Raw genomic sequence first — 13751 nt, 5'->3', positions numbered from 1 at the left:
TTCATTGAGTCAAAAAAGCTAGGACGAAACACCATCTCTAACTTTATAGCATTATTGGCACGCTCGCCTCCAGATGCCATAACCTTTCAGCATTAAGTTGAGAAGCACAAATGTCTATAAAGAACATTGAAAATTCGATCAGGATATTCCATACATGCTTCGATAATGCTCTGAAGGCCCACAACAACAATCTCTAAAAGAAAATGTGACAATCATGACTTTCTATCTTGAATACCTTTGCCTCGTTCAAGTCAACACATCTCGACAACTTCGATGCATAAACAAGCTTTACTTGTTGGTGCTTTAGGTTTGGAAAGTCGATTGTTGGTGGATTGAACCAAATGCAAAGCAGGTCTTTTTCTAATCGCTTCTATGTCCAGTCTTGCTTTTTCAGTGTCCTTCGTCTTGTCTTTGGTGTCCATCACTTTGCAATATGTCCAGTTTTGTGTTTGTAGTGTCCTACGTCTTGTCTTTGGTGTCTATAACAGTATACAGAATATTGTAAAACACATTCCTATTAATATGCATTTTATCAAGGTTGTGTCTTAATAATTGATCTTTCCAATACTACAGATCTCAAAAGATGCTACGTTTATTCCAATAATGAACTACGCCATATCTTTGCAGTTCGTTCAAGTTGGTTCTCTCTTCAACACTTGGAATGTTTTTCACCATCTCCCATATTTCTTGGCCACATAAAGGATGAGGTACATTTGACCTTTCGATCACACCTTTACTGAAGTTTTTTATTTCTCCCATACAGATGAGGTACATTTGACCTTTCGATCACACCTTTACTGAAGTCTTTTATTTCTCCCATACGGATGATCACGTGGCAGAAATCACCGATGAATGCCAAACTAAGAGACCTTATGACTGTATTCTAGCTAAAAATGATATTTCATTCCAAACAAACTGGATAAGCAAGCTTTCCCAATGTCTGCCATCTGCTCAATGTCACATATGTAGGAAAATCATTTATTGTCCACATGAAGGAAGCCTGCATGGTGAAATTCTACCTTAATGACGTATTACCATATGTCATAACCCCTTGACTCCATAGTATGTTCAACTCGTCTATCAGAAGCCTAAGGTATACATCTATCTTCTTTTTTGGCTTGGAAGGTCCAGGGATTAATATTGTAAGAAATAAAAAATCTCCTCTCGTGCACATCCAAGGTGGGAGATTGTATGGAGTCACAATCACATGTCAACAAGAATAATTCCTACCTGTCTGATTGAAAGAAACAAACACATCTGAACATAAAGCAATACGGGAATTACGGGGATCCACTGCAATCAAACGATTCACCTCATCAATTGGTGAGAGCAACATCATCATTGTAATAGAGCATACATCTGTTGGGACAACAATGATTCTTCTAACATCTAAGCCCAAGCTCTTTCACCAATTTTTTTGCATAGTAAAAATTCTTCAGCAAATTATTGTCCTTGGGAACAACCTAACCCATTAACTGCATCTAGTAGTTGTAAGTAGTCTCACTCATTTGGTGATCACTCTTTAAGTTTAATGTTGATAGGGTAGCTAATAGCGTTGTATGTTCATTATTTTCAATATGTTCACAACCATCACATAATGGACATTGCGCATCTTGAAGCATTTTGTAGAACCTTTTAGCTTCCGAATTAGGATCATATGCCATGTTATAAGCTACAACATGAGTATCGGGATCAAAATATTGGTCAATTGATGGTCTCGCAACATCAATAACTAAATGTTCATATTGATTGAGTTTGTTTGTCTGACTATTGCCCTCGTAATAATCTACTGTTCCAATGGCAATGCCAACATTCATAACCCTTCATGAATCCCCTTCTACACATATGCTCCCTGACATTGTCCGCAATTTGATGTTTCAAACACCTATATTTCATATATAGACAACTGATAACATTACTTGAGGTAGTTTTATGCTCTCAAGCAAATTGGATGAACATTTCCAAACCCTCCCTGAATACTTGAGTTAGTTGTCTCTTTTCATTTATACAATTGTACATCCAACTCTATCATCACCACCTTCCACACTTCTGATTTTTTTTAAAAAGAACAAATACAATGGCATATGCATTCAATTCACGAAAACATGATACCATGAACATAAGTGGCCAATTCAATTCCAGTAAACACCAAGCAATTTCATTATTTATGACGCCACTTACTCAAATAAGTGGTAAACAAAGACATGCATTCAATAGAGAACAATCTCAACAAGCAACCAGAGAATGAAGATAGTACACCAGAAGAAGGGGACATACATTTAGAGGGAGCAACCAAAGAAAGAGAAAGTACACAAGAAAATGAGGATGTATTATGGAATGTCAAGATTACATCACAATCAAAATTTGTTATCTGAAACGGTAGACAAACAAAATATCAAGAAAATGTCGAAGTCAAACATATACAAGAAAATCTCCCACAAAAAATCTCCAAATGAGCCAACAATTAGCATTTATATTGATATACCAATTTTATAAAAAACTTACAACTAGGGAATCACAAATACACCTAAGTTATGGTTAGGGTTCTAAATAGAGTTAGAATAACATATACATTCTTAATATGATATTAAGAGCCATAAATTGACAAAATAGAAGTAATCTCTACAGGATAATACAATAGACTCTAATATGGTTTTGTAAATGTAATATTGTTAAAGATTATAGAACATGGGATGGTTTTTAAATCATTGTAAATATGATGAAATTAACCATTCACATGTCTACAGGATTGTCTACCAGTGATCATGATTCTCCAAAAAGAATTGATCACAATGCAAGGAAAAACATCTTACTAAGGATATTCAAAGACATTGGATGAAATTTCATGTTGGTTAATTAGACAACATGCTTTACTATCAGAGTCAACATGAAACATAAATGCACATTCATATACACAAGTAGACCATAAATAAAAAAACATTGCTGCAGTTCAACAAAATAAAATAAAAAATTAAACATTAAATAAGCAATCTAGCCATTAAAAAAGCCAAACATAACATCAAGTAAACTCAGGTAGAAAATGATTTTAACTAGTTTTTAGCAACATGATCAAAACAAGAAAAGAAAGAGAGTTAGTAAATGGGAAAATATTATCGACTTAGAATCAAAACAACTTCAATCCCAATAGTTGCATCCAACTAAAGTTTTCACACCCAATTTTATTAAGCTGATAAAGAAAGCTGAGTATAACACTAAAGGCCAACCATATTAACCAAAATTTAGTGAGGTTTGAAAGAAGAAGGAAGCAGACAACAACAAATTTAATCTTGTTTTACATGCAAAGTCTAAGATTTCATGTCATCTTATGCATGAATGTTCCATTTAGGCAGTGAAAACAAACAAAGAGCAAGTACCATTCAATGAAATCAAGAAAAAGCCAACTAGGTAGTAGATTTGTTATGACCTTAATTTTTTCTAACTGACTTTTCAATTTTTGCAACATTTTTCTTTCCAACCAAATAGACCATAAAAAATGACATATGGTACATGTTGCTAAATTCAAAATAAGCTTTGGGAACAAAGATTAACAAAAAAATGTCCGAATAGGTAACAAACTAAACACATAAAAGCTATGAGGAACATAAGACAACTTTCCAAATTATAACCCTAATTCAAACATATTAAATGATTATAATTCAAACATGAAAATTGTAAATTTAACTTACTGGGATGCCAAGGAAAACAACTTTCTTGTCCTGAAACATAAAATTTGAAGGGAAAATTAAAAATTGAGCGAAAAGGAAAAATAGAAATTGTGAACAAGACAGGGTTCATGAAACCCTAACCATAGTAGATTTGGGATCAAGGAGGAGAGTAAGAGTTTATCCAACTAGACTGAACACAAGGAGGAAATGTTGTTGTGGTAGTGGTTTATTGCTTATCGATGAACACACAAAGGAAATACCAAAATGTGTGAGAAGGGGAAAGAGTGAGAAACTCTGTTGTGGGAAGATGACGTAGAGGGACAAAGATGATATTATAGTGAAAAATGCTTTAATGAGGCCACAACGACGAACGAGGGAGGAAGATGGCTCGAAGCTTTGGGGGAAAGGTAGATATGAAGGAGAGGACGATAAGGTTTGAGGGAGAACTAGATTTTGTGATGAACACATGGTGAGGTGGTTGTCGAAGAGAGCAAACAATCGTCAATGGGCAACAAAGAGCAAACACGTCATTTGTATTGAACAAAGATGGCTCAGAGATGGGGAGACGACGACGAAGAACGAGGAGGAAGCAAATGAAGATGGTTGTAAATGGTGGTTAAAGCAAGTAAACAGTGTTCAAATCAAATAAAGGAGACAAAGAGAGCAAATAAGGTAGATAGTAATCAAATTTATGAAATTTCTTTATTTTTTAACTAGACTTACAATTTGCAATGGAAAATTCATTAAATTCCATCATAAATTCCGTGGCAAATGCGTTGTTTGGCGTTTCATAATTCGGGCTTTATTCAGTTATAAAATCGTGCAACTTATGACGAAACATACCTCAATTGCAAATTGCAACGAAACATACACTACAAAAAAACAGACATTTTGCGGCGGTTCATTTTGGTATACGCGACGGTTACAACCGTCGCTAAATGCATTTTTGCAATTAGGGGCGGTTGTAACCGTCGCGTATACCAAAAATGAACCGCCGCTAAATGCCTGTTTTTTTGTAGTGATACCTCCGTTTCAAATATCTCATTAATGGTCATAAATTTTCTGACTGATCATTTGACAAAGTGAATTCCATCGCAATATCTATCGCAATTGGCGACGAAATGTATATCCATCGGAAAATTCAGGTCCATTTTTTAATTTCGAATTTCAAATATTTTGCTTAATTTTACATTTAATTTGCGACGAATTATTCTGTCGCAAATAGCAACCAAGCAAATTGCCATCGTAATTTTGAGCTCCTTATCCAAATTTTAAATGTTAAAACACCCGTAATTTTTTTTATTTTAAATTATGACAGATACCTGATCCCGTTGCAAATATTGAAAGTTCGCATTTGCGATGGATTTTATGTTCCGTCACAAATATTTACTTTCATACAACTTTTTTGAGCGTGACTCAAGGTATAGAGGACCCAATGAGTACAATAATTGCAAATTACTTTCATACAACTTTCTTACTATGAAATGCCTTATGAAGAAGTTGCTCTTGAAGAAATCTCACCTTGGTTGCTTCGCACATAATTGAATCGTGAAATGATGGTGGATAAGAAGTTGAGTATGGTTGACATTGTTGAGTAGATCAACCTTGAGTTTGATGATGATTTGACATGCATATTTAATTATATATGATAATGCTAAAAAACTTATTCTTTAGTTCTGCATTATGAATGATGAATTAATTAAACACACAAGGGAGAGATTCATAATGAATCCGCTGAAGATGATGTTTTCTTAAAGAAATTAAAAAGCAACAAGCTAACTAAAATGACCTTACGAGGTATTGCAAACATGCTGAAGAATGTTATTGAGCTCCAACTATCGAGTTACATTGATGGACTTGATTTTGGCATGACGCTTGCTCGTTTACCAATATCTGGAACTCCATATCATGAAAGCTTGGTGTCGCTAAGTTATTTGTTGAGCACAAATCTACGGCTGTGTCCTAGTACTACTGATGCATAATTTTTACCTTATGTTGGTGGGATAGCTTTTTCTCCTACTTCATCTCCTGTATATAGTCCTCCCTTACTTATACCTACATCTTCCGAAATATCTTAGTTCGTCCCAAAGATTTATATTATTACCAGTCTTAGAAGTGTGACTCAAGGTGCAGAGGACCCAAATGAGTAAATAATTGATGAAGATGTTGATTTCGTGAAGTCTTATTACTATGATTCATCTGTTGTTGCTTCATTATATTCCGATCGGCACTATATATATGCCGCTAATTGCATATCATTCATTTTGTCTTAATTGCATATCATTCATCTTGTCTTTGTGTTGCTTTCATCAGTTTTTTAATTGCATATCATATTATGTTATGGGTCGGCACGTGCACTCTGTATATAATAAATACATCTAATTATATTTCAATATTTGCGACGAAAATGTGTTCTGTCGCAAATTATAAATAGAAATACGTCGCAAAGTTCCTCGCAAATCATATCTGGATTTACTATTGCTAAACCCATCACAAATTGCAACAGATACAATCTCAACATCGTCGCAAAGTTTTCTCCTCATGTTTGCAACAGATATTGTCGTTATAAAAAATTCTGTTTCAATAACCCGTGGCAAATATTCCGTTATTGTGACAGAAGTGTTGGCCGTCGTAAGTTGCAACAATCTTGCGACAAAAATACAACGGATTTTGTGAAATTCTGTAGCAATTATGCTTCAATTGCAATTTCGGTCACAAATTATGCCCTGACAATTACAACAATTTCTAGTAGTGTAATGGATTTGATGTTTCTCATGTTGTAGTAGATAAAATAAAAAATTATCTCCTACACAAACATAAAAATATGTGGACCCATGTAAAGAGAAGAGAGAAAAAAAAGACATAGGCCTCAAATACTTTTATGTATATATAGGAGATAAATTGTCTCCTGTAGCATGAAAGACATTAAACTCATATATAATATATCCAAACAGCAACGTGAGATCTCATCATACCTTCTCCATTTTGAGTCAATAGTTTTTATTTACAATCCTTCTGTATTGTTCGTATTTTTTCATATCTAAATGATTTTGCTTTGGATCGTGTTTATCTAGAATGGATTTTTTTTTTTTGCATTATTGTATTTTCTTTCTACCATTGAAATTGGAAATCAATGTCTTGATTCTTTATTGACAATGCGTTACACTACTAATTAAAACAATTGAATGATATTTTAAATTCAAATTCATTGTTAAAATTGTTATTAAATATTTATATTTTAGTGTAGCAAAATATAAATAAAAATTGTACATAAAAAATAAGTTATATTATATTATGTGGTCAATTTTCACTTGTATTATATCAGAAATCGAGACAGAATTGGATTGTTTGATGGGATAAAAATACCAAATTCTACCAACTGAAGACAGTTATCAGAAGAAGCAATAATAAAATTTCTAGGTTTAGAAATGAAAGCAATCAATGGATAGATAATCCAGCTGATCTTAAGGAGCTTGTGTGTAATTTTTATAAAAGTTTATTCACAAAGGAGGTCTATGATCGTAGATGGCTATCTTCTCCTAATAACTGGATGACTTTGTCGCAGGAGGCTAAGAATGATATGATTAAAGCTCCTACTATGGATGAGATCACAAGATTAATGCAAAGTATGGGAGCTTTTAAGGCACCGGGTGTGGATGGATTCCCTGCCATCTTCTTCCAGAAATAGTGGAGTAATGTGAAGAGCCAAGTGTTTAAGGCTATTAGTAGCCTTTGGATCAATCTGAATCTGGTGAAAGAGATTAATCCACTCTTCTGGTTCTGATTCCTAAAACAAAAAGCCCTAAATGCATTTCTCAATTTAGGCCAATTTCCCTGTGCTCAGTTTTGTATAAGTTGTTGTCAAAGGTGATTGTTCAAAGGCTGAAATCGGTTATGGATAAACTCATATCTCCGTCTCAGGTTAGTTTTGTTCCTCATAGACAGATCGAGGATAATATAGTGATTGTACAAGAGTTGATTCATTCAATGCATAAAATGAGAAGTAGAAGGGCTTTTATGGCTGTGAAGATTGATTTAGTTAAAGCTTATGATAGGATTTCTTGGAGTTTTCTGCAAAAGATTTTGGAGGAAATTCAGCTGCCTATGCATTTCACTAATTTGATTATGCAGTGTGTGCAAACTTCTAAGATTAATGTTATGTGGAATGGTGGAAAAACTGAGGAGTTTAACCCTTCAAGAGGTATTAGAAAAGGTGATCATTTTTCTCCTTATCTTTTTGTTATTTCTTTGGAACAACTGACTCATATAATTAATACTGCCGTGAGTGGTGGCCTTTGGAGGCTAATTCGGGTGGGAAAGGATGGTCCTTCTATCTCTCATATTGCTTTTGCTGATGACTTGATGATCTTCATGGAAGCTAAGGAGGATCAAATTGATCTTCTTTTGAATTTCCTTTTTTTGTTTGAAGAAGCTTTTGGGCAGAAACTGAGTGTAGATAAAACAAGTGTAGATAAAACAAGTGTCTACTTCTCTAAAAATACAAGTGAAGATGTTATTTCTAGAATTATTCAGAAAAGTGGGTTTAAGCATGTAAAGAAGGTGGGAAGATATTTAGGATCCATGATGCAACATGGTAGAGCAACTAAGGAACTCTATGCAGGGATAGTTGATAAATTAAAAGAGAAATTGAATATTTGGCATCAACAAACTCTCTCTCAGGCTGGTGGGATCACTTTGTCTCAGTCAGTTTTGGCTTCCATTCCTTATTTTCAAATGCAAAGCTGTAAGTTTCTTATGGCTGTTTGTAATGATATAGAAAGGATCCAGAGAAATTTTATTTGGGGTGATAAGGAAGGAAGAAGGACACATCATCTGATTAATTGGCAGACTATTAGATTACCTAAGGAGAATGGGGGGCTCGGTTTCAAGTGTATGTCAGCAATGAATAATGCCTTTATTGCAAAAAGAGTGTGGAATTTTTCAAATAAGCCAGATCAATTATGGGCCCATGTTCTGCATGCTAAATATGAAAAGAGAAATAGAAGAAGAGGCTGCTTTGTGAGCTGTAATGGTGATTCTGTTTTGTGGAAAAATATGTGTAAGATTTGGAGGGAGATGGAGGGGAGACTTAGATGGGAAGTTGGAGATGGGAAAAATATTCTTTTCTGGAATGACAAATGGCTCATGGAGAATCAATCTTTACTTGAGTTAGCAGCTAATCCGAGTACTATTAATGTTGATTTATATGTGAATGATCTTGTAAAGCCAGATGGTGAGTGGAACTTTGAGGTTCTGGTGCAATGGTTTCCTACAAACATCATAGATATATTTCGTGGAACTCTTCCACCTGGTAAGGATGATGGACCAGATACTAAAATTTGGGAGTTGGATGGTGTCAACACTATTTCGATTAAGGCACTATACAAAGTGCTTTCTGTTTCGGATGTTTATGTAGGAAGTAATGCTGATAGATGGAACAAATTGTGGAAATGGTTGGGACCGCAAAAGATTAAGATTTTTATGTGGAAAGTGTTTCATGGAAAACTGCTTACTAGAAGCCGCACTGCACTTTGGAGCAATGGCATTGATCTTTTTCCCATTTGTTTGAAGGAGAGGGAGTCTTTGTTACATGTCCTTCGTGATTGCCAAGAAGTGATTCCAATCTGGTTCAAGTTGGTGCCAACTGATAGGAGGAGGAATTTTTTATTGGTGATGATTCTCAATGGATTTCTTTTAATTTAGAAATAGAAGCCAATGCTGTTGGAAAAGGTTGGATTACAACTTTTTTCATTACGTGTTGGAAGATAAAGGGTTGGATGAATGAAACTTTGCATGGGGGGAGTTTATCAGTTATGACTGTGAGGAAGGATGTAATTAGTAATTTAGTGAGAAATGTGAATGATGCTTGGAATCATATTTCCAATAAACTGCCAGCAAATAGAACAATGGTAACAGATATTATTTGGAAATTTCCTAGCGATGGAGTTGTGAAGATTAATATTGATGGAGTTTCTAGAGGTAATCCTGGTCAAGCTGCGTGTGGAGGTTTGATGCGTAATTCTCAAGGAAGGTGGTTGGGAGGTTTTGCATACAAATTGGGTTACTGTTCTTCTTTTAAGGCGGAGCTGTGGGGTGTTCTCCGGGGGTTGGAATTAGCCTGGAATGAAGGATATCATAACATCATAATTGAAAGTGATTCATCTAGTGTGATCACTGTGCTCACCAAAGAGGGTGATGCAGTCCGTGAGTGTCATCTGATTGCTCGTATACAGACATGGATTAAAAGAGACTGGTCTGTTATTCTTATGCATACTTACAGAGAAGGGAATTTCTGTGCAGACTGGATGACAAACTCTATTTAGGAGACTGATGATCATATTATGTTTCAAAGTTGGCAGGATCCTCCTTCTGGTATTCAGCCTCTGCTTCTTGGTGATTTAACCGCTGTCAGTAGATCTAGGATAATAGTGTGTAGGTTTTAGTTTCTCTTCTGGTTTTGTTTTTTGTTTTCGTTTGGGCTTAGGCCTTTTTTTATTTACCAAAAAAAAAAAAGAAATAAATTGTAACTTATGTTTTGCTATACAACAAAGGGTACAAGATTCTGATTGAATGAAATAATGGAAAAAGATTCCCCAGATGAAAATATAACTAGGCTGCATATGTAACTGAACAAAAAATTATTTAAGATTTTTTTTTCAAATCCCGTTATTTATACATCAAACAGGGAAAGACTACATATACATATAATCTCACAAATTTGACGCTCAATCATTTGAAATTAATGCAGCCACTTTAACAACCGGTGTATATATGTTTTTTTGAATATATAATCTAGTATAAATTACTCAAATTCCTTATTACTAAACCAATTCTAATGCTTTAGTGTATATATTCTCTGTTTGACAATATATTACACACAACATTGTATCAAAAAAATATATATACATGTGCATTTAAGATAATTATAGCTTTTGGGCTGACTTTGAAGTGGCAATATGAGTCCGGACAAACAGTTAGGATTCGAGTTCTACAAAGTACCTATGGGAACACTTGACTTGAGATTATTAACATTATGAAAAATAAAAAGTATAAAAAACTAAAAAATATTAAATAGCTTTAATTATATAAAAATAGAATTATATTTTACTGAAATTACATTTTATTAAAATGCTTAAAATATCAAAACTCTATTAATATTTTATGATTTTATTTAATGAAAATAATTATTAACAAAGATAAATTTTTTTAAAAAGAAACGAATACCGTTGTTAGAGGTGATTATACTTCCCTACCAAAAAAAGAGAGGTGATTATACTTTATGAATATTTCAAATTGTTGATCTTCCTTTCCCGCCAAGTCCAAATTTTCGTGGCGGGTTAGTCAGTGGCCCTACAAACAGCGTGTGAGAGAGAAAGAAATTTGCACGTCAACGATGGAAAAATAAATGAACGTGCCGGGTATCAAATAATGATAGTTCTGTTGGCGTTAGAGAATTGAGTAGGTGAGATAAGAGTATGTATTCTATCATTTTAAGAATTGTATTTGGAAGAAATTTAAAATCTTAATCTCAGAACTCATCCTGAATCGAATTAGTCGCGAAAATGATGAATCGATTGAAATATTACCAAATAATTAGTAAACGAATGTGCCCTACTTTATGAAAGTCTGATATATAACGGTGAGTGGAGTATCTAGTGTGATTATTGTTTAAGATTTCGGTTTAGATCGATGACAATATGATGCTTTTTCAAATTGAAAGGGTAGATTTGAGATTTAAGAAGTAGAAGTAGAAGTAGAAGTAGGTGCGTGGACTTCAGTGTCCGTAGCTTCTCCTTTTAACCTAAAAGCTTCAATTCACAAGTTCTGGTCGTCAAAAGATCTTATCGTTTTGTTTTCAAAGTCACAACCACTTCGCTGAAATCAACAAGTAAAGAGAGACAAATACGTTTTGGTTAATTTGGTTCCGAAATCAGGAATAGCATTAAGTGGAAGAGTACAGATCGTAGACAACTTTTGTCTTTCTTCTTTCCCAACACAACGAAAGATCGAAGAAATTAAAACGAAAGCAAATCAAAGCACATGCATTCATTCAATCAGCTCATGAGATTCGGAACATAGCTAATAATTTCTCGTTAAAATGGCCAAACGGTCAAACCCCTTCATCTGCCTTCCGGGTGCAATGGGAAAAGCTCAAGAGTTTTATGTTCCTCCTCTTTGCAAGATGACCAACTTTGGTCTTCCATGTACTCAAATCCCCAACTCCTCCTACACTTCTTGAATGGGCTATCTTCCTGATCTCTTTCTGCTACTTCCCCCTGCCACCGACCCAAATAAAATGTAACATATATATCCCATGAACTAATTTTTTTTAATAATAATATTAATAATCCTCCATCTAATATATAATTAAATATTCAGAATTAACTTACATCCATATAAGTGTTGTATTCATTATTACTCGTTAATTTCACGTGTATTTAATGAATTTAATTTATTAATGATATAAATTAGGGATAGTATATCATACACCTACTGTTTTAATACTTACTTTTTTCTAATATGGTTAGATTGTAATTTCAACTTGTCTTCATTATTTCACTCTTTTCCACTTGTTAGTTGAGATTGTAATCTAATGATGTTCAGAAGAAGTATGTAAAGTAGAGATAAAGAAAGATAGACATAATATGTTATCCTTATAAATCATCGTATACTAGTGAAATCAACCCCTAAAATTGAGACTTATTATGACACCATTAATTAGTGTGAGCCTTTAGATGTTAGATACAATATACTACTTTAAAGAGTGTAAAGTAGTTAGCGAATGATGACAGCTCAATTGATATAATAGAACTGAGTAGATGGGAAAGAATCTCGATTCGAACCCCACCAATGTTATCTTGGAAAGGGATACAAAACTTTAATACTTGACCCATTCTACAGTTGAGATTAATTTATAGCTGGCTCAAAGAGTTAAAATTTCTTATAAGAATATTCGGGGGAGCTTACTTACCTCGTAAAAATAATTATGGTAGGTTTAAAAAAAGAGCGTAAGGTAGCTAAAAGACATACCCTCGTCGTTGTCTCGAAAGTTACACTAGAAAAGTTGGATGATACTGTAGTGGGAGTTCGAGGACTATGAACAAGGCCAAGACTGTTGCGCTTCTGCTTTTGTCTCTCGCGTGCTTTGTGGTTTTGGAACCAATAGAACACATTCTTCCCTTCGATCTTGCCGTACTTTCCAAGTTGGACCGTGATCTGCTCTATTTGTTGAGCATTTGGAGTTCGCATCCCACCTTTATACAGCATCTCCAATATACCTATCTGTTCTTGCGTCGGATTCCACCGTGTCCCTCCAGCAATATGCGTTTCCACCTGTTTAATTTATATATTAATAATAAAACTATTAATTAAATCATATTTCAAATAATGAATTCATTCAATAATTTTGTATCATATATATATGCACGTGATCTCATTATATCACTGCATGGATATTGGACATGCCATGTGGAAAATTAAACTAAAGGGAAGAGATTATGGACCTGGCTTTGTGGTGAAGGTGGATCCTTCTTATTATCTTCAGAGGATCCAAGTTTTCTGGAGCCACTTTCAGGTCTGATGAAGCTCTTGAGATCAAAACTAGTGGTGTCGGTGTTAGAAAGCTTGGGCGCAAGAGGGCGTAAGCGCTTGCACCCAAGTGTGAGGGAGGGTTCGTGCTCCCAGAATCCACGTGTGAATTGATGCACCTTCATGCTTCCCATGGTGGAGAAGTGGATGATAGGAAGCTATGTGACTATATAGAAGAGGATGATGATGATGATATAACAAAAGTAAAGTGGACAAAGTGGGAAATGAGGAATTACCTTCATAAACCAAGACCAAATGATGAGGTGTGGTTGACTTAGGAATTTCTTACCGTAAAGTAAACTAAAAGGTGATAATTTTCATTAAATCAAAAGAAAAAAACAAAAGTTAAAAAAAGAGGAAAACTTACAGTAAATTGAAGGACATGCGTAGAGAGTATGTAAGTTGGTTAATTCATTTATGAATGGCATTTGAGTGTGTGTGAGTTGGATGTCATGGATGCATGTGTATGTGGGTGTGTGTTGGCCCGTCAAATCGGGT

General features: G+C 34.5%; 1 protein-coding gene across 1 annotated transcript; it reads right to left on the bottom strand.

Moving 5' to 3' along the window:
• Positions 1–11713: 11713 nt before the first annotated feature.
• LOC133307573 (WUSCHEL-related homeobox 4-like) lies at positions 11714–13429 on the bottom strand. Its single transcript, XM_061508100.1, has 3 exons — positions 13169–13429; positions 12696–12998; positions 11714–11941 (listed from the first exon to the last, which is right to left on the bottom strand). Exons 1-3 carry the CDS (start codon positions 13385–13387, stop codon positions 11786–11788), a joined length of 678 nt encoding a protein of 225 aa, XP_061364084.1. The 5' UTR covers positions 13388–13429; the 3' UTR covers positions 11714–11785.
• Between the last annotated feature and the right edge of the window lie 322 nt (positions 13430–13751).

The sequence above is a fragment of the Gastrolobium bilobum genome, unplaced genomic scaffold (genome assembly GCF_033153095.1).
Source record: "Gastrolobium bilobum isolate Gb01-03AN ecotype WA unplaced genomic scaffold, APGP_CSIRO_Gbil_v1 utg2219, whole genome shotgun sequence".
NCBI classification, from domain to species: domain Eukaryota; kingdom Viridiplantae; phylum Streptophyta; class Magnoliopsida; order Fabales; family Fabaceae; genus Gastrolobium; species Gastrolobium bilobum.
This window is presented reverse-complemented; position numbering and strand designations above follow the sequence as displayed.